Source organism: Erpetoichthys calabaricus, chromosome 14 (assembly GCF_900747795.2).
Source record: "Erpetoichthys calabaricus chromosome 14, fErpCal1.3, whole genome shotgun sequence".
NCBI lineage: Eukaryota > Metazoa > Chordata > Cladistia > Polypteriformes > Polypteridae > Erpetoichthys > Erpetoichthys calabaricus.
This window is the reverse complement of record NC_041407.2, coordinates 10315148-10337968: the sequence shown is the minus strand read 5'-3', so window position 1 is coordinate 10337968 and position 22821 is coordinate 10315148. Positions and strand designations below refer to the sequence as shown.

Sequence of the window (22821 nt, the reverse complement as noted above, 5' to 3'; positions counted from 1 at the left end):
AACAGCCAGGAGGACAATAAAACGAAACGCAAGAGGACAAAACAGTTGAGCTCTACAACTCATTCAAAGTCGGCAGAAATCAAGTCAGCGGCAAAATTCCATTAAAGAAAATGAATGAAGGACCACAAGGGCACAATGCAGCAGTGACAAGCCTTTCAGCACAATAAATTACATCCTAGCCGAAAAATGAATGACAACCTTGAAGCGAACAAAAGAAGAAAATATTTAGATTACTTAACAAGTTTCCGGTAGCGGGGTAGCAGGGAGTAAAAAAGTTAAAAGACGAATGCTGGACTGCATCCTCACCACTGCTAAAATATTTATTTTTTTGGAAAGAGCTGTTTAGTCATCAGCAGGACACTCGGAGTGCTGCTCGCTTAGAACACGGCACCGGGGATTCACAAAGTGTTTTGTGGTGAACCACAACTGTCACTAAATCACAACGAACAGATTAAGATACGCAGCTAAAAAAATAATTGCCGGCCCTCGTTCATCGTCCAGTTTTCTTTTCTGCTCATAGCTGTTGCACCTGTGAGCCAATGCATACAATGTAGGAATGGCATCGGCATTGCCAAGGACCTAAAACCACCAAAACACCTGGATGGAGATAGTGGGAGCACTGCGGTGGGCTGGCGTCCTGCCCGGGGTTTGTTTCCTGCCTTGCGCCCTGTATTGGCTCCAGGAGACCCCCGTGACCCTGTAGTTAGGATACAGTGGGTTGGATAATAGATGGATGGATGGTGGGAGCAATGGAGGAGGAAATAAAAGTCTCTCAAGCTGTTAGATGCCAGAAAGGAGGCCCATCAGCACAAGTGTGGGCAACTGGCAGTCCTTTAGTGGACAGGAGACATGGGTTGGCCTGGTGATCACTAAAAACGAGTGATCGATAGACCGACGCCACTTACGGGTTACCTCATAAACTGCCAAAAAACAAGCACGAGGTCCACAGAGGGTCCGTGTACTTTTTGGTATTTGAAATTTCATTTTAGAAGCAAAAACGGAAAAACGAAAATGAAAGGAATATTCAGATTTTGATTTTTTTCAAACAATGAAATGAGGGAAAATAAGGTATTTTTTAATTCTGTGGTAACAAATAGCAGTGATAAACTTAAAATTACATATACTTTTCTCGATTTATTTGTGATTCAAATAATGAAAGTGTTATAGCTCAAAAACAACAAAACAGACGCAATTTCGTTGTCTGAAACCAGAGGTGCTTCTTCTTCTGCGCGATTTTTGACGACACGTATGAACAGTCCTCCTCCTCACAACACATCGACCGACGGCCTTGAAGGTACACTGCATGGCATCAGCAGAGGATAGATCATTACGTTGTTTTTCGGAACAGTAAAAGAGTGACACTCCTGGACGAGGACATAACTGCAGAAAAACTGAGTCGCATCTTCCAGGTAAAAATACAATCTTTGCAAACTTTGCTTCATTGATGTGGCAGTTCTTTTATGAATGTTACTGTTATTACTTACTGTGAAACAGCTAAAATTTGGTGATTTCATTTACTAACACTAAGTCTGGCAATTTTTATAGTGCTAGCATTTTCAATGATTGCTCATTGACTTTTACCGGCTACTATACAGTAAACGTTTCGAGTATTAACAGTGCGCACAAATGTAAGACGTTAGGAGAGCAACGTGATTTACAGAAAGTTTTCTTAACGTGTTACACTTGTCAACGAGCAACCATTCACACATTTACACACATTCAAAATGCTAGCACTATAAAAATTGCCAGACTTAGTGTTAGTAAATGAAATCACCAAATGTTAGCTGTTTCACAGTAAGTAATAACAATAACGTTCACAAAAGAACTGCCACATCAATGAAGCAAAGTTTGCAAAGATTGTATTTTTACCTGGAAGATGCGACTCAGTTTTTCTGCAGTCATGTCCTCGTCCCGGAGTGTCACTCTTTTACTGTTCTGAAGAACAACGCAATGGTCCATCCTCTGCTGATGCCATGCAGTGTAACTTCAAGGCCGTCGGTCGATGTGCTGTGAGGAGGACTGTTCACACGTGTTGTTAAAAATCGTGCAGAAGAAGAAGTAACTCCGGTTTCAGACAATGAAAATGTGTCTGTTTTATTGTTTTTGAGCTATTACACTTTCATTATTTGAATCACAAATAAATCCAGAAAATTATGTGTAATTTTAAGTTTATGACTATTTGTTACCACTGAATTAAAAAATACCTTATTTTCCCTTATTTTATTCTTTAATCAAAAATCAAAATCTGAAAATTCCTTTCATTTTTCGTATTTTCGTTTTTGTTTCTAAAATGAAATTTCAAATACCAAAAAGTACACGGACCACAGAGGACAGTGGGAATGAAAAATCGGCCCAGCATCACAGCACACCATATTTCACTTATAGTTAGCTATTTTTTTTTTCTTATTAGCCATTAGCATTTTTCATAAAAATAATTTACACAAGTAGAACCACAAGCATCTGAATCTCACTCAAGGATTACCGTCACAAAGTTCAAACGATCCTACGAATTGTGCAAGATCTACTTTGGTAGACTCGGCCGAGTTTATCGCCCTGCTGGAGTGTACAAAGAGTCGTCTGTTTCACGCCAGGTAACTCAGAAGAGGGAAAAGATTCCACTTTTATGGTGTGCTTTGCTCAAGAACACCGAGTTCACATGGGTGGCAGGCACAAAGTGGTCTGTTTTCACTGTGACAGTCAAACTGGCATCTGTGGCGGGTCTGTGCACGGGCCATTCCCGAACTCAGAGGTGATCTCTGGGCCTTCACAGTTAGTTGCCCAAGCTTTAAAAAGCAGCGGACCCCTGAGTTTAGAGCTAGGAAGACAAGTGTTGGCAACAGCTTGACTACTAGGAAGAGGAGACGGAGGAGGCCGAGGACGTGATCATTTACTGTTGTGACACGGGGCACACACCGAGACAGCCAGATGTCCAAAAGACGCGCTTTTATTTTAGTTCTGCACAACACAGCCACGATAACTCACACGGCTCAAAGACTTACAATAACTCAGTGCTTCCTTCTGCCGCCTCCACTCCTCTCCCGCAAGCTCTGTCCACTACCACTCGACATCCGGCACCCTGAATGGAGTGCGGCGGCCCCTTTTATGGCACACCCGGATGGGCTCCAGGTGCTCCCTGATGTGGCAGTCCATGGCTCGGGAACCATCCAGGCACCCCCTGCCAGTGGCCACGGACCTCCACAGGGTCAAATCCAGCTCTGTATCCGGATGCTATCCAGGGGCACCGCCCTCTTGCGTGCCAGGGGAGATACGACCCCTCTCCTGGTCCTTCCCTTCTCGAGGTGTCCCGGTGGGGCAAGGTCCCTGGTTGTCTGCCACACTGCACATAAGTGAGCCAGCAGACACCAAGCCCTGAATAGGAATGTCCACAGTGGGCGTACATTTGTTACGTTTTCTACATTTCTGTCCCCTGCATCCTCAACCGTTTTGCTATAATATATATTTTTATTTTACTTTACACACTGCCCATTGACCCCCAAAGCATTAATTGTGCTCAAGGCCAGCTCAAGATCAGGTCACACCACACAAAAGAGCAGAGCCCATGCCACAAAACAACAATCCAAAGCGACACTTTGGACACACAGACGGCTTATTTATTCCTCGGACCGCCCAAAAACACAAAACAGAAAGTACAATTTCCTCATTTTTGCTTTGTGCCCCCCAACTCCACCATAACTTATCGTCTATGGGGGAGGACAGTCAAAAATTTCGATCTCCGGTTTTCAATGTTTTAGGGTCCCCAGTACCGAAAACATCGATATCTCGACGATGGGTGTGTGTCACAGTTTCTCGAGGAGGGTCTAGAGCTGAAACGGCTGGACGGAGAAAATACCAAACTCGAAACTGGAGCCTGTTATGAGAGGACGATGTGCTGATTAGTGTTTGAGCCAAGAGAAAGAAAGAAAGAGGCGCTCCACAGGAACCCTCAGATACCGTCGTTCTGCAATTAATGATGAATTCTTCTCGTCAACTGCTATCGTAATGATAGGTCGGAAAGCTCAGCATCAGAGCGGTAAATAATAATAATAATAATTCATTACATTTATATAGTGCTTATCTCAATTACTGAAATGTTAGAGAAGAGTTTGGGTAACTTGGCTCCGAGGGTGCAAAGCCGATTGACTCTCACGTCCCAAATCTGTTTAACCAGCTTATCCATTCGAGGGCCATGGAGAGCCCATGTCTGTGCTGGTAGCTTTGAGAACATTGGGGGGGGGTTAGGGTGGGTATCAGCCCTAGGCAGGACCCCAGTGCATCTTATGGCAAATTCAAGCAGAGACCCCCAGTCTCTGCTACTGAGCCTATTTAGAGTTTTAGATTAGCACTAACAGTCAAATACAACTGAAAAGGCCCTCAGTGAGAGACGTGTAGGTACTTCTGCACCAGCACTGTGACCTGAACTATCAGATTTGCTTTAGCACACTCCGTATGTGAGAAGGATATGCAACTGGATGATGGACAAGGACAAGCAGACAGACTAACACCTCTGGTGAGCTCTTCTGTAGCGTTGTCTTGAAGCTCAAAGGAAACCAAAAACACGGGAAGTTAAAACACGTAACTCGGCAAACAACAAACACAAAAGACGCAGATTGTCACTAACTGCAAAAATGAGTTAGCGTGTGTGGGAGTTGCTGACAGGAATACTAATGTTCTAAAAGCACTGAATATCAAGTGTGGTAGAATAATAAAATAGAATTAAACACTGAACAGCTTAGAGACCTTTGAAAACAAAGCCAACTCCTGTTATCTTAATGAAACCTGCCGTGGCCAGCATGCACTATACGAATGGAAATGATGTCTCGTTCTTTCTCAAAATGCCTTCTTTTTAAATTGAGGCTCAATGTTAGAGCAGAACAACATGAGGGAGGGAGGAAGGGGCAAAAAAAGATCAAACAAGAGAGACGAAGAGCACAGGGTGCCACAGGGGTAACACGCAACATCTGTTAACAAAGTTGGAGCATTTTGAAGGGTTTCAGTCATCACATTTTTATTACGTATTTTAGTACAAACGAGTCCTACACAAAACCAACAGAGATGACAGCATGCAATTACTGCGCATGACATATTAAATACGTGCTAATAACATGACATGGTCACGTAGTTGTGGAGGCTCAATGGCTTTCATAGACAGGAGATTCCAATTCAAGCGATTTTGAACAAAATGATGGCCTGTGGCGAGTTGTGGAGGTTCTGCGATTTATTTTATTAAGCATCACATTTTTGCAAGATGCACCCGATGAAGAGTTAAAATCTCAAAGTCTCAAGATTAAATCGTGGGCTAGTTCAGACCGTGATGGAGAGCAGGCCTGGAGCTTTGCTGATAAATGACAATGTTGGAGAAATACTTGAACATTATAATGTGCAGATAGCGCAGCCGTGTGCGTGTGTGTGTGTGTGTGTGTGTGTGAGAGAGAGACAGAGAGCCAGCATACAAGCGGCATGCACGTGTTCCTCTCCCTGCCTTCAACTAACTTGCATTGAAGTCGGGTTTTGCTGCCAGGAGTGGCTGTCGAAAGAGTAAGAGAGGAAAATATACAAAATATACAAGTTGATCTGCGCTCTTCTCAAGTAAGACCCATCCAGAACTCGAGTCACACGGGAGGTTTCTCTGTTTTCAGACACACAATGCTTTATAATGGGAGACTTCGGAATTTCAAAAACGTGAACAGTGTCCTCTATTTCCCATTGGGATTAATAAAGTATCTATCTATCTATCTATCTATTAAGCCAGGTTTATACCTCACGCGATGCAACGCGCACTCCAGCGGACGCTACTGCTACACAAGCGTTGCACTGTTCATACTTGCGCGCGTACTTTACGTAAATCTGGAAGATTCCACCAGGTGGCAGTGTCACATACTGTATCACGGTGAGAAATAGGTTTGGCTTCGCTGTGTTGTGAATTGCATGGAACACCCGTTAAATTCTGATGACACCTTACCGCAATGTCTCTGAAAAGGATGTTTAGTGATTAAATCCATCAATCCAGGGATGTGTCCTTTCCAGAAAGCATCGGGCATGAGGCAGAAACAATCCCTGGACGGGGCATCAGCTCATCGCAAGGTGAACACAAGCACACAAATACACTGGCGTCACTTTAGTGTCACCAAATCTGCATATCTTTGGAAGGAAACCGGAGCCCACTGTGGAAACCCACCAGGAAAACATGCAAACTCCAGGCAGGGAATACCAGCGACGTGACTCATGAAACAGGACAAACTTTAAAAATCAATAGTCTGTATCTGATCGTGTTCAGCTCTGACGGGACAGCGTTCCCCACGTGGGGAGAGAAGCACATGGCCGTGATATCTCTAGAGCTACCCTCTAAAACACCTGGAGCTCTGATCTCTCTCTCAAAAACGTCAAACGTTACTCCTTAACAATCTGTAGATGATAATGTCTGTTGAACAAACAGGTATTGTTAGCTAAGCGCAGGCGAGGTGCACTCCAACATGTGGCGAGAGGTAGACAAACTCGAACAGAGGCTGGCGAGTGAATGAGGAAGGCCCCGCCCCCCTGGGCAGAGCGCTCCAACCCGTGGCAAGACGTGAGTGAGGAAGGCCCCGCCCCCCTGCTCCCGGCCCATAGCCACTCTAATAAACTCTGGTACTTAGTGCAATGAGAGAAGTCGCAAAATCAACCGGAAATTATACAAAACAACCCGATCTAAATCTGCCAAGTAATTCTCTCGTGAAAAGCAGACAGACATACAGACAGAACGTGCTTGGACCACAAAATTTTTAAAACCGTTTCTTTGTGACCACCTATGGGCCAAGGGTAACCTACTGTCCAAATTTCAAGTCCCAAGTCCTCATGGTTTGGGAGATTTTGGCTTTCATACAGTACATATTATATATATATATATATATATATTACATACAGTGCAAGTCAAAATTATGTTAACACTAATGGTGATGCTATGTATATACTAATAGACAATTTTTGTGGACAATTTATGTGCTACATATGGTACGTGTGTTGAACATGATGGTGAACAGGTTGAGACATTCCTGTAAATCATTTTGCACATATGAAGTACGTTTTGTGAATAAATTGTTTCCGCTATTCAAATGTTAACATAATTTTGACTCATCCTGTATGTATATATATCTATACTACACTAATAAAAGGCAAAGCTCTCACTGTCTCACTGACTCACTCATCACTAATTCTCCAACTTCCCGTGTAGGTAGAAGGCTGAAATTTGGCAGGCTCATTCCTTACAGCTTACTTACAAAAGTTAAGCAGGTTTCATTTCGAAATTCTACGCGTAACGGTCATAACTGAATCCTACTTACATACATATATACGTCCCGTGTGAGGCAGGGTTGCGTCCTACGTCACCCGGCCTCCCACGTAGTTGGCTGCCTGCCTATTTTACACCTTTGGACAACCGCCAATGCCTCTTAAACATCTTAGATTCACAGGTGATGATTTGAGTAGTGGACACTTTGATGTTTATGAAGTTATCGATGAAAACGGTTGCATGCTTACAACGCTTGACAGATGCCGAATGTCACTTCAACACAACAAGTCCTGCAAATACTAACGTAATAGAAACAAACCATGAAACTCAAACTGACTATGACAGCAGCAATCCAAGCTGTGAGAAAACAGTAAAAAGGAGGCATGTCAGACGTCGTGGTACATTTTCTGATGCAGCTACATGGAAACAACTTTGTGACGCTGCCACCAAATACTCACAGAAAAATCCACAAGTTCATAGACACGCTGCCGCTAAATACTAGCAGGCAAATCCGTAAGTTCATAGACACGCTGTTGCTAAATACTCGCAGGCAAATCCACAAGTTCATAGAGACACTGTTGCTAAATACTCGCAGGCAAATCCATAAGTTCATAGATACGCTGTCGCTAAATACTCGCAGGCAAATCCACAAGTTCATAGACACGCTGTCGCTAAATACTCGCAGGCAAATCCACAAGTTCATAGACACGCGGTCGCTAAATACTAGCAGGCAAATCCACAAGTTCATAGACACGCGGTCGCTAAATACTCGCAGGCAAATCCACAAGTTCATAGACACGCGGTCGCTAAATACTCGCAGGCAAATCCACAAGTTCATAGACACGCTGTCGCTAAATACTCGCAGGCAAATCCATAAGTTCATAGACACGCTGTCGCTAAATACTCGCAGGCAAATCCACAAGTTCGTAGAGACGCTGCCGCTAAATACTCGTAGGCAAATCCACAAGTTCGTAGAGACGCTGCTGCTAAATACTCGCAGGCAAATCCACAAGTTCATAGACACGCTGCTGCTAAATACTCGCAGGCAAATCCACAAGTTCATAGACACGCTGTCGCTAAATACTCGCAGGCAAATCCACAAGTTCGTAGAGACGCTGCCGCTAAATACTCTCAGGCAAATCCACAAGTTCGTAGAGACGCTGTCGCTAAATACTAGCAGGCAAATCCACAAGTTCGTAGATACGCTGTCGCTAAATACTCGCAGGCAAATCCACAAGTTCGTAGAGACGCTGCCGCTAAATACTCGCAGGCAAATCCACAAGTTCGTAGAGACGCTGTCGCTAAATACTCGCAGGCAAATCCACAAGTTCGTAGAGACGCTGTCGCTAAATACTCGCAGGCAAATCCACAAGTTTGTAGAGACGCTGTCGCTAAATACTCGCAGGCAAATCCACAAGTTTGTAGAGACGCTGTCGCTAAATACTCGCAGGCAAATCCACAAGTTCATAGACGCGCTGTCGCTAAATACTCGCAGGCAAATCCACAAGTTCGTAGAGACGCTGTCGCTAAATATTCGCACGCAAATCCACAAGTTAATAGAGCTTCTGTTTCTAGGTACGATCCCAATAATAAAAAGCGGCTCATACGAAAACAACAGGTTTGGCTCAAAAAAGCCGATTGTGGATTTGCGTACAGCCACCGAAACTTTGTAACGGCACGAGACTTCAGGTCACGTGTCTGCAAAAGAACCTAATTGAGGTAACTATTTTTACTGGCAGTGGGTCAGGGGGGAGAGTTTTTATTCCTCGCATCCCCGTTATACCCTCTGATCTCCCATTTCAATTCAAACACCTCCGATTTCCAGTAAGGCTCTGCTTCGCAATGACAATTAATAAGTCTCAGGGACAGACCCCACAAAAGGTTTGAGGCAAGATTGCTTTTCACATGGCAAACTGTACGTTGCATGCTCAAGAGTAAGCTCAGCACACAGCTTGGTCATATTACAACCGGAGGGGCGAACTGACAACGTGGTATACAAAGAGATCCTTAACAAATAATTATTGGTATATTTTCCCTCAGTTTAAAAATGTTTACTTTTCTTCTTAATAAAAATTTTAAGGCAGTACTTTGCCGCTGTGAAGTGCGGGTATTTTGCTAGTGTATATATATATATATATATATATATATATATATATATACATATATAAAGTAAACACTGACTAATTGATTTATACTCAGGCCTGCTCTGCTTGTAGTGAAGGCACAAGGGTGTAGGAGTTGGGGTACAATTGTGAGCGATCAGAAAGGCAACACCAACAGAGCAGCTGAACTCACAGCATTATAAGCTGCAGACGTTGCTGAGCTGGTGTTGCTATAACCACGAGAACAATGTGCTGTTCTTAAAAATAAGAAGAATAAACACCCACTAATCAGAAAAGGGCAGAGGCTGAAAACCATTTAAAGACACGAATCCTGTGAAACCAAGACAGGTAAAATTATTATGGAGTGGCTTAAGAATAAAATGAGGAGCAAAAGTATTAAAGAAGGCCGTCAGAGTTTGCTGATCGCTAGTATCCAGCATGTAAGCAGGAGGCAACAAAATGAAGAAAAGACTTTTTCCAATGGATGAGACTCTGAGGGGGCTTATCGATTTTAACCCCACAACTATCTGTGCTGTTGATAAGGACACAGAGCCAGCCTGCTTCTACTGTAAGAACTGAATGAGTACAGAAAAAGACAAATCGTAATAAAGTGGACGGGCCTAAAGCCACTCGTTCCAGGGTGCCGAGAACTTGCGTAAATCAGTGCACCTTTTGTATTAATAATGTACAATCACCACGCACTGACAAGCCTCTTGTACTATGCCAGTCTAAAATATTTTTAATAAATTCACAACAGCTGCCCTCACATCTTGAAAACACTCGAACAGATGACGCCAGCATAATAGCATCGTATAAAAGTCAGCATCGAGATCTCCCGCAGGCAGCACATCAGCCACAGTCCTCTTTAGGCCACGTGCAGCGCACTCCCATTTAGAAAGGCCCAAGAGCTCCACGCGTCTGTGACCTCCCGGGCCACTTGAGCCATCATTAAGTGTTAACAACTCAATGAGCCGCAGCCTCACCCTGCCCCAATCAGCAGAATCCTTAATTATTCCCTGAAAAGCCCACAATTAGTCTCCTGGACTCAATTTCAAATGTGCAGTAGAAGCAGCACGTCAGTCCAGCCCCCTCGCCCCGCTTCCTTCACCTTCTAAACCGATGATTTCAATTACAGCTCATCTGAACCCCTTCAGAAACCCACAGTACGTTGGGCTCATTGTGTGAGATGGAGCTGATCAGTGCAGAAGACCGGTGGGGCCGCGGGATCTGATTTACAGGAAACTGAATATCTACAAACTTAGAGGGTCGGGTATACAGTGCATCCGGAAAGTATTCACAGCGCATCACTTTTCCCACATTTTGTTATGTTACAGCCTTATTCCAAAATGGATTAAATTCATTTTTTTCCTCAGAATTCTACACACAACACCCCATAATGACAACGTGAAAAACGTTTGAGGTTTTTGCAAATTAATTAAAAATAAAAAAACTGAGAAAGCACATGTACATAAGTATTCACAGCCTTTGCCATGAAGCTCAAAAACTGAGCTCAGGTGCATCCTGATCATCCTTGAGATGTTTCTGCAGCTTCATTGGAGTCCACCTGTGGTAAATTCAGCTGACTGGACATGATTTGGAAAGGCACACACCTGTCTTTATAAGGTCCCACAGTTGACAGTTCATGTCAGAGCACAAACCAAGCATGAAGTCAAAGGAATTGTCTGTAGACCTCCGAGACAGGATTGTCTCGAGGCACAAATCTGGGGAAGGTTACAGAAAAATTTCTACTGCTTTGAAGGTCCCAATGAGCACAGTGGCCTCCATCATCCGCAAGTGGAAGAAGTTTGAAACCACCAGGACTCTTCCTAGAGCTGGCCGGCCATCTAAACTAAGCGATCGAGGGAGAAGGGCCTTAGTCAGGGAGGTGACCAAGAACACGATGGTCACTCTGTCAGAGCTCCAGAGGTCCTCTGTGGAGAGAGGAGAACCTTCCAGAAGGACAACCATCTCTGCAGCAATCCACCAATCAGGCCTGTATGGTAGAGTGGCCAGACGGAAGCCACTCCTTAGTAAAAGGCACATGGCAGCCCACCTGGAGTTTGCCAAAAGGCACCTGAAGGACTCTCAGACCATGAGAAAGAAAATTCTCTGGTCTGATGAGACAAAGATTGAACTCTTTGGTGTGAATGCCAGGCGTCACGTTTGGAGGAAACCAGGCACCGGTCATCACCAGGCCAATGCCATCCCTACAGTGAAGCATGGTGGTGGCAGCATCATGCTGTGGGGATGTTTTTCAGCGGCAGGAACTGGGAGACTAGTCAGGATAAAGGGAAAGATGACTGCAGCAATGTACAGAGACATCCTGGATGAAAACCTGCTCCAGAGCGCTCTTGACCTCAGACTGGGGCGACGGTTCATCTTTCAGCAGGACAACGACCCTAAGCACACAGCCGAGATATCAAAGGAGTGGCTTCAGGACAACTCTGTGAATGTCCTTGAGTGGCCCAGCCAGAGCCCAGACTTGAATCCGATTGAACATCTCTGGAGAGATCTTAAAATGGCTGTGCACCGACGCTTCCCATCCAACCTGATGGAGCTTGAGAGGTGCTGCAAAGAGGAATGGGCGACACTGGCCAAGGATAGGTGTGCCAAGCTTGTGGCATCATATTCAAAAAGACTTGAGGCTGGAATTGCTACCAAAGGTGCATCGACTAAGTATTGAGCAAAGGCTGTGAATACTTATGTACGTAATAAAATTGCAAAAACCTCAAGTAAACTTTTTTCACGTTGTCATTATGGGGTGTTGTGTGTAGAATTCTGAGGAAAAAAATGAATTTAATCCATTTTGGAATAAGGCTGTAACATAACAAAATGTGGAAAAAGTGATGCGCTGTGAATACTTTCCGGATGCACTGTACATCAGGGATTAAACATCCAATGTTCACAAGAGGGGAAATGTGAAGTGAAAATAGCTGAGAGGATACACAGTAAAGTTTATTTTACTAAGAGCAATCACCTAGGCACCATCTTGTACAAATGTAAGAAAGCTTTTCCTCAAAACCAAATCTACATAAAATAATTTACCAAGTAGGGTCGTACATAGCAATATTCTGTAGAAGTTAGGCGATTAATAAGATATGCTAGGATAAATGGCTCGTTCTTGTATGTTATTATGAATTATAGAACTGGCACTGGGGAGGACTGCTACATGGCACATTCTATTAATTCATTTTCTAAGTTTGGTTTCTTATACGTTGACTGCTGTCTAAAGGGTTTCTTCAAAATGACAGCTGACTACCCTGCACATGTTAATGCACCTCCAATAATCTGCTCATTTAGTTTCATTTGCCACAACTGTCCACATCGCCATAAGGAGTCCAGCGTTGATGTGCAGTGCAGAGACAAGGCCGATGTGGGCAAGAGAGCAAAAGAAGCTGGAAAGAACTCAAAGGAGAATGGCGCAGGTGGACTTGGGGGGGTTTCTTGCTGAGGAAGTTGGGAGAAGGGAAAGGCCCGTAAGGTACAGATCAGCTGGAAAATGAGTACGCTGACAACACAAGCATATGCGTGAAGAAGACAGGAGGGCAAGATGACAGAGAGAGGGTATGGAGAAGAGGCCCGGGTGGGAGAACTGTGAAGGGGGAGAAGGGCGTAGAGAGGAAAAGGCAAAGATGGAGGGGAGTCATCGAGGCAGGTGACGCAAATCAAAGAGGACAGTGCAGGGGAGGAAGAAGAAGAAGAAGACGAGTAGAAGGAGCACCATCATCATCTCTGTCTCATGTCACTGGAGGGTGTCAGCATGTTGCAGCTTTCTCTTCACAAACGTCTGTGTGTTTTTGTTTTATAGAATATTATTTTCATTGTTTGTGCAATTAGTTATCAAGATTATTACTTATAATCGACAAATCCTACTGTGTTAAACAAACACCAGAGCGAGTATTCAGAATTCAACATTTTTATTCATCTAAACATAACACTGAGCTGCTGCCATCAAATATGTGCTACCAGCACATCTAAAAAATGAAAAGAGAGCCAAGACAGAAGGACAGGAGGTGGCATCCGGGCCAGAGCCAAACACCGCAGCAAACCACCGTCTCTGCACAGCAGCTTACTGGACAGCAAACTCACCCAACATTCAAGAGAAATCTGAAACACGACCGACACCACGGAGACAGCAGGCACAGTAAATGGGCCTCGTTCTGGCTTTCACATTCAGTGGGCTGACCTCCCGTGTGAAGGAAGAGGAGGCTGTGTGTGCTTTTGGTACATAAAGTGGGGCACACGTGGCCATCCTCCATATTCTATCTGTTAAGGAGTGCCAGTGCTCTCAGAATGATTTGTACTTTTTAGGGAAATGCTTTGGCATTGATGTGGATGTGGACAGTATACTGGACAATGCTAAACACGGCCCAGCATATTAAATATCAACGCTGCATTTTAAAAGTGCAGATCAGAGAACATACAACAGACACCCTGCAGCAGGCGTACTGAACATCACAGCAAAGGCTCCGAGCTGCCACACAGGACAGCCAGGCATTTCATTAGGAGATAAATGTCTACACATTTAAAATTGACAAATGGGAATGTCTATATATTTAAAACTAGCTGTCCCCCGCGGCTCCACCCACTTTAAAAATCAATAAAACAAAATTTAAAAAAATGTAATATTGGCCAAGCAAAAGGTAGGTACGCTTCAACGTCAAACGTCGCCACTGCATCTGATCGTGACAGGAGAGCATCCCCCACGTGGGGAGAAGAGCACATGGCCGTGATATCTCTGCCAATCAGCAGCTACCCTCTAAAACACACGTAGCTCTGATCGATCTCTCTGTGTCTCGAAAACACCAAACGTTACTCTTTAACAATCTGTAGATGATAATGTCTGCTGAACAAACAGGAGCGGCTAGCTAAACAGAGGCAGGGTGCGCTCCAACACATGGCGAGAGGTACAGCGACTCGAATGGAGGCTGGCGTGTGAGTGAGGAGGGCCAGCCGCTGCCACCAAACCCCCCCCACCCCCACTCTTGGCCCACAGCCTCGCTCTCGGATAAATCGGTGCCACAACCGAATTCTGATACTTAGTGTGATGAGAGAAGTCGCAAAATCAACTGGAATGTTAAAGCAAATTATAGAAAAAACACAATCTAAATCCAAGAAGTAGTTCTCTTGTGAAAAGAGGACAGACAGACAGACATTGGATTTTATATATATATATATATTATATATATATATATATATATATATATATATTACACACACACACATATATATATATATATAGATTGAAAAATAAATTTAAAATATACTTTAATACATTCAAAATTGAAAAAAGTGTCTGTATATTTAAAATTAAATGTCTGTTCCTCTCAGATGGGCTTGAATTCTACTTTGGTAGGTTTTGTCTGTTTTTGCTCTTACTTTCTTTTAACTTTCTGATTTTTTTCCCCCTTTACTTCTTTTTTCTAATTTGACCTTAAAGTCATTTCTTGTACAAGTTTGACTTGATTGTATGCAATGTTACTTGCTTCAAATATAATAAAAAAATTCTGTCCATCTGTTACAGCCTCCCACCAAATCTACCGTCCCTATTTCTACAAACGTTGCCAATTATGTCCGATATAGTTTAAAGCTGAATGTTGGCAAAAAAATGTGGGGTTTTCTATGTATAAATATCTAAAAGAAAAGATGATTGATAGATAGATAGATAGATAGATAGATAGAGTAATCCCTCCTCCATTGCGGGGGTTGCATTCCAGAACCCCCCCGCGAAAGTTGAAAATCCGCGAAGTAGAAACCGTATGTTCATATGGTTATCTTTATATATTTTAAGCCCTTATAAACTCTCCCACACTCTTATAAACATTTCACGCACAGTTATACAGCATAAACCCTTTGTATTCTCTTAGATATTAGGTAAGATTCGTTGAAATTATGTATGTAAACACAGTTTATATACAGTAAAACCTAAATATTATTTTAAAGATATCGAGCGTCTCCGATATCACATATGTTACAGCCATTATGACAGACAGGCCACCAGCAATAAATACGTACAATACAAGAAAAATTGTATACAGTGACACTACACTATGTACATGTAATAAGTACTGTACGTAGATAATTAATTATGGTTACTCACCAACAATGACACGACGACTTGTCCGATAACGATGAGTTTCATTTTACTGCACAACAAAGGATAGCGTTACAGCTCTTCTAAAGGAGCCTCTTCAGGGGACTGTGTAGCACCGCCGTTGTTCTTCTTCCAGCAGTCTTCAATCCAAATCCCTAAAGCAGATTCCATCCAGACTACTGCCTTATCACGTCCACTTGCAACTCGTTTTGCGCCCTGGTTAAAGGACACTTATATGCTTTTCCTCCTTTTTAAATAAAAAGAATTGTGGACTCATTGATGCTGTAATGGTGTCCTGCAGCAGTGTAGCTGTTCCCTTCCTTCAACATATCCAAAACTTTTACCTTTTCTGCAATCATCTGCATCTTCTGTTGGCGCTTGGACACGGCCCCTGAAGCAGGAGCACGTTAATGCTGAATGAGTGAGATGAGACTTCCTGGTTAATGCAGCACTCCGTCGGTGAGCCAATCAGCAGCACACAGGAACTTAACTGCGTGCTCTGATTGGGTAGCTTCTCAGCCATCTGCCAATAGCATCTCTTGTATGAAATCAACTGGGCAAACCAACTGAGGAAGCAAGTACCAGAAGTAAAAAGACCCATTGTCCGCAGAAACCCGCGAAGCAGTGAAAAATCCGCGTTATATATTTAGATACACTTACATATAAAATCCGCGATAGAGTGAAGCCGCGAAAGTCGAAGCGCGATATAGCGAGGGATTACTGTAGATAGATAGATACTTTATTAATCCCAAGGGGAAATTCACATACTCCAGCAGCAGCATACTGATAAACAATATTAAAGAGTGATAACAATGCAGGTAAAACCAGACAATAACTTTGTATAATGTTAACGTTTACCCCCCCCCCGGGTGGAATTGAAGAGTCGCATAGTGTGGGGGAGGAACAAAAAAAAAAAAAACAGCTGAGACGAGATTACTACAAGCTGAAATTTTCGCTGGACCTTTTAACCTCAGTATCTCTACAACACAACAAGAAATCAAACAGATTTTTACTCCAAAAGGAATTTGAAATGATTGTGTAACACAACAAATGCCAATTTGAGGGGTTTATGTTGACCACACTAATTACTGAGGACTTTTTGTGTTTGCTGCTCAGTAACTCTCCAACGGTTGATCGTATCAATAATCCTTTCCCTTTTAATTCAATACTCATCTCACGTCAGACTAAAATGACGTTTTCAGTTTTTGTCTCGGGCAAATAAAAAGCGAGCAAATGACGCATCGGTGATTGAGCGGGAGTATCAAAAGTCTTTTGACATGATGGGGGGAAAATACTCAGGGTGTATATGTGTGCTGCTCAACCCTCATTTGTCTCCCAGAAATCGAGTTGTACTTTAAGACTGCGGTGCACTTTACACATTCTAGAACATTCCAGTACTACTACTCAGCTATTAAAATGATTATTACTGTTTGTTTGCTGCAAAATGACGTCTGCTTCTCTAAACCTTGCACCCAATTTCACAAGGACTTAATAAGCTCAAAAGCTGTCGATGCTAAATAATAATAAAAAAGTACCGGTCCTTCTGGCGTGATGAGGAGGTCACAAATGTCCGATCTGCTTGTATTTATTTTATGCACGTTTGATTACTTTCCTGGGCCAAGCTGGGCAAGCACAGCCCGATACATACCGTATATACACATTTTGTGAAGTAGCAGTTTTGCACAATGAATGATTTCTGTTGTTCCATCTGCATGATATACACTCATCTGTGTTAAGTTTATTCCCCCCCCCCATTTTTTACATGACAGGCAGTAATTATTTTGTGTGTGTCTACAAGTGAATTCTGTAACTGTTACACACTACTTTAAGTACTATTTCATTAAAATAACTTTAATTCTTTTTGTACAGAATATTTTTTTATATTTGATACACCGTATTAATCCCATAAAGAAACAACCTTATAAAGTACGGATGTAGCAACGAAAATGCACATCAAATGCATGTGTGGTGCTAGCTGACATACCATAGGAGTCAAAGGTTTTGTGGAGCATTACAAGCAGAATCGAGACCATCAAGACACTGAATGGAAGTTGGCTAAAACACAATATGAAACAAGCAGTCACTTTGTCACAGGAGGTGGCCTGAACGACTTACCCTGAAAACAAAGGCCAGAGCTTCTCACTTACGCTCACAAGCACACTGACTTATGCAGACTTGGTAGATAAGAGTCACTGTGAACGGCTACTGCCAACTTTCTTCAATAAAAATTCTCAAACCTGCTCTGGGTTCCATGGTTCTGTTGTGCGATCCATCCATGAACACAAATCGCCCCCCTCCAAAATCGACTCCGTAGTCCGACAGGTAGAGCAGGGAAGTGTAATCAAAGGAGCCATAGGTCACCTGAAAAGAAAAATGTCAATGTATTAATATAGCACATTTAAAATAACATAGGAATGCTGTGGCCAAAGTGCTTTACAATAATAGAATAAAAGAAAACATACAATTAACATAAATAACATGAACAGAAATAAAATCAATAATAAATAGAAGTAATGTTACATAATCACAATGAGGAAACCATCAGTATTACTGAAGGGCACAGAAAGCAAGTGAATAGAAACGAGTCTTTAATGTCGTTCTGAATTGTAGACGACTCCTTTATGTGACAAGTTCCACCCGCTGCCAAAGCCCTGTCTGTCCCCCTTAGTTGTACATTTGGTACGAGGGACCACAAGAGACAACTGACCAGAAGATCGCGGCTGCACTCTGGATGGCTGGTGTAAAGCACACAGTTCAGATAAGTAGACAGGAGGAAGCCCATGTAAAGATGTAAAAACTAGCAACAAGATTTGAAAACTGACAGGCCGCCAGTGTAAAGAAGCTAATGTTGGAGAAACAGAGTCAGACTTTCTTGCCCCAACCAGAAAGCGAGCGGCAGCATTCTGGACCAACTGTAACCTGCGTATCAGAGATTTGCTAATCCCAGAATACAGCGAGTTGCAGTAATCGAGGCGAGAGAAGATAAAAGCAGGAGTAGCTTTCTCAAGATCTCGAGAAGATAAAAAAGGCTTGATCTCACCTAAAAGACGAAGCTGAAAGAAGCAACTCTCGACTACGGAATGAATCTGTTTCTCAAAAGAGAGATTACTGTCAAAGGTAACACCAAGACTGCGGACTTGAGGTTTGCAGAAGACAGAGAAAGAGCCGAGAAGTCCAAGACCAATTTGGGCTTTAGCTGATGGACCCCCTATAAGCCCCTCCATTTTATTACGATTCAGATCAAGAAAATTATTAGCCATCCAGGATCTTAGTTCAGACAGACAGTTGTGCAGTTGATTTATTGCAGAGTTGCAGATGGGAATAAAAACCTGAGTATCATCAGCACAGCAGTGAAAAGAAATGTTAAATTTTCTAAAAACAGCTCCAATAGGGTGAAGGTATATAGAGAATAAGATAGGACCCAAAATGGATCCCTGAGGAACACCACATTTAAGAGGAGCAGTAGATGAAAAGTGTCTACCAGTTAGACAGGACCTGAACCAGTTAAGAGCGGCCCCTTTAAGCCCAACAAGATGTTCAAGCCACAACAGCAGTGTCTCCTGGTCAGTAGCATCAAAGGCAGCGGGCAGGTCAAGGAGGACGAGGACTGCAGTGCCACCTGAGTCAGTAATAATAGAGACGTCATTGAATACTTTCAGGAGGGCCCGTCTCAACACCATGAGAACGCCTAAAGCCAGATCGGTAGATCTCAAATAAATTTTTGGAGTTGAGGTGATCAACCAATTGATTATAAATAATTCTAATATTTTACCAGAAATGGTAATTGGGAAATCGGGCAAAAATTGCCTAAAACTCCAGGATCTAACTCTGCCTTTTTTAGACAGGGACGCACCGCACCATGTTTAAAAAATGAGAGCACAACCCCCTCACTAACAAGTAAAGGCCATTATCAGACTGCTGTTAGTGACGTGACGAGAGCCTCTGGCTCAGTTTTGTTAAGCCAATGTGGCACAGCTCTAAAGACAAGCCTTGTCAAATTGGGAAAACAAGAAGGCCTCCCTTTGATTTTCATTCTTCACAAGGTTAGAAAGTAAACTTGAACAATCAGCACATTTTTAGTAGCGCTCGGCGTTTTGGTCAAGGGTCCAAATGACAGCCGTGTTACATGGACTCCTCATTCTTTGACATTTCTGTCTGAACAAACGTCTCGTCTCTTATTTGATTTTTTTATCTATGGTTACTGGCGAGGCCTGTAGTGACATCTCATTCGGTACTATTCTGATACTCCTTCTTGCTTAAAATATACAGAAAATAAGAACATAAGAAATTTGACAGACAAGAGGAGACCTTCAGCTCATTTGTTTAGCTAAGTCGTCCCACTAGCTCATCCAGATACTTCAGCAAGATTGTCGAAGCTTCTCCTTCAACTCCACGTCTTGGTACGTTTATTCCACAATCCAGCAACTCTGTGCACTTCCTCTTTACTTCCACTGATGTCCTCGAGTGTGTGATTCACTGTTTAATTGAAATAATTCTGCTGTTTCTACACTGTCAATACCTTATAGAAGGGGTCCTCAATCCCAGTCCTGGAAGGCTGCAAGTTTTTGTCCTAACCCAGTTGCTTCAACAGAAAATAATTCTTGCCAATAATTTAATTTCATGGCTTGCTAGTTGCTTTAACTCTGCTATGTCAGCTCATTCTCATATCCCAGATTTTCGTCCCCTTTCTAAGGATATCATCCAAATGATCTGAAGGATAAAATGGAGGAGTAATTCTCAGTCCTTCACTTTTTTCTCTTCACTTTCCTTCTAATAGTACATGATAAATACACACAGAGGTGTAAATGGTAACAAGCTAAATGGAGATATGCTGCTCTCTTTTGTCATTTGCATGTTATTGCTAATAAGGAGCAATTAAAAACCAAGAGTACAGCTGTTTAAGACTAACATAAGCGATAAGGGTTCAAAATCTTAACAAGCGAGACAACGAAAATGAAGCAGAAAGTGTCACTTGAGCCATAAGTGCTCCCTATTAAGTAATTGGGTTGGAACAAAAACCTGCAGCCACTGCGGCCCCTCAAGGAATGACTCTGCCCACCCCTGCCTTAGAGAGTTGTGAATGACCTGGCTGAGGGAGGTCCCCCATGCCCACCCAAAGGTTTAATCCCCCCCGAGTCTGTCACAGTAGGACGAGTCCTCGAGCCCAGGAATGCACTTGGCTGCTCTCCTCCGCCCAGCTGCCATGTCGTTTGGGTAGCATGGTGACCAAATCAGCAGCACTCCAGACACGGCCTCACTAGTGCAGCACAAAATCTGAGCACCAAGGCCCCTGGACTTCAATTCAACCATGTTTTATGGCCTAACCATACATTGTATTTGCCGTTTTAACAGCTTGTTGTTTAGATGATCTCGTGTCAGGATGGATGTATGGATGGATGGATGGATGGATGGATAATCCCAAGGGGAAATTCACATACTCCAGCAGCACCTTACTGATACAAAAAAACAATATTAAATTAAAGATTGATAATAATGCAGGTAAAAAACAGACAATATCTTTGTATAATGTTTATGTTTACCCCCCTGGGTGGAATGGAAGAGTCGCATAGTTTGGGGGAGGAACGATCTCCTCAGTCTGTCAGTGGAGCAGGACAGTGACAGCAGTCTGTCGCTGAAGCTGCTCCTCTGTCTGGAGATGATCCTGTTTAGCGGATGCAGTGGATTCTCCATGATTGACAGGAGTCTGCTCAGCGCCCGTCGCTCTGCCACGGATGTCAAACTGTCCAGCTCCGTGCCTACAATAGAGCCTGCCTTCCTCACCAGTATGTCCAGGCGTGAGGCGTCCCTCTTCTTTATGCTGCCTCCCCAGCACACCACCGCGTAGAAGAGGGCGCTCGCCACAACCGTCTGATAGAACATCTGCAGCATCTTATTGCAGATGTTGAAGGACGCCAGCCTTCTAAGGAAGTATAACGGCTCTGTCCTTTCTTGCACAAGACATCAGTATTGGCAGTCCAGTCTAATTTATCATCCAGCTGCACTCCCAGATATTTATAGGTCTGCACCCTCTGCACACAGTCACCTCTGATGATCATGGGGTCCATGAGGGGTTAGGGCCTCCTAAAATCCACCACCAGCTCCTTGGTTTTGCTGGTGTTCAGGTGTAGGTGGTTTGAGTCTCACCATTTAACAAAGTCCTTGATGAGGTTTCTATACTCCTCCTCCTGCCCACTCCTGATGCAGCCCACGATAGCAGTATCGTCAGCGAACTTTTGCACGTGGCAGGACTCCGAGTTGTATTGGAAGTCCGATGTATATAGGCTGAACAGGACCGGAGAAAGTACAGTCCCCTGCGTCGCTCCTCTGTTGCTGACCACAATGTCAGACCTGCAGTTCCCAAGACGCACATACTGAGGTCTGTCTTTAAGATAGTCCACGATCCATGCCACCAGGTATGAATCTACTCCCATCTCTGTCAGCTTGTCACTAAGGAGCAGAGGTTGGATTGTGTTGAAGGCGCTAGAGAAGTCTAGAAACATAATTCTTACAGCACCACTGCCTCTGTCCAAGTGGGAGAGTGATCGGTGTAGCATATAGATGATGGCATCCTCCGCTCCCACCTTCTCCTGATATGCAAACTGCAGAGGGTCGAGGGTGTGGCGGACCTGTGGTCTCAGGTGGTGAAACAGCAGCCTCTCCATGGTCTTCATCACATGTGATGTCAGAGCAACAGGCCGGAAGTCATTCAGCTCACTAGGACGTGAAACCTTTGGGACTGGGGTGATGCAAGATGCCTGAATCCTTTCCAGAGGCGTCTCCCATCTTGTATTTATTACTGATGTTCCTTTTCTACATTAAACTGCACTTTCTGTGGGTTTGCCCACTTCTCAAGATTTTCTAAACAGTTTTTGCCGCCCCTCAAGGACTGCCATTCCTTCTCTTTCACTAACACCTACTGCCAATTAATATAAATCAGAGAAGTAACAGTTGAAGGGCAGAACCCCCCTGAGAGACCCCACTGATGGAGTGCAGAAACAGCTGCTTTTACGATTTTATTTATTTTTACAAATCTGAGGGAAAGCAGAAGCTTGATATCCCACACCTCAGTCGGCTGCTTATCTTCTCTTCACGTTTGTTTAAAGACTGAATAAAAAGTAAAAATTCATATCCTGCAGTCAATTCAAACAATTTGTGCAACTAACCAGAGTCCCCACTCACTGCACAATTCCAAGAAACAGCTTTGTTGAAAATCAGGTGACTTCTTCCTAAAAGGCCTTTCATTCTGCCTCCTGGTTTACGTTTCGTCAAAGTTTGCCTCCAACTAGCGGCTCGAGTGGCACACCTGGTGGTCCTCGGTGGGGCCCCCATTTAGCCAGCTGAGAAGCCTGCGGTGGAAGATG

The 22821-nt window shown here is 43.4% G+C and overlaps 1 protein-coding gene across 1 annotated transcript in view; it reads right to left on the bottom strand.

The window, feature by feature from the left end:
* The window catches only part of uts2r2 (urotensin-2 receptor 2), a 132358-nt gene that overhangs the window by 32147 nt on the left and 77390 nt on the right, over positions 1-22821 (bottom strand). Inside the window, exon 8 of the mRNA XM_028819779.2 lies at positions 17698-17821. Coding sequence (XP_028675612.2) covers positions 17698-17821 — 124 coding nt within the window. The remainder of the gene's footprint in view (positions 1-17697; positions 17822-22821) is intronic.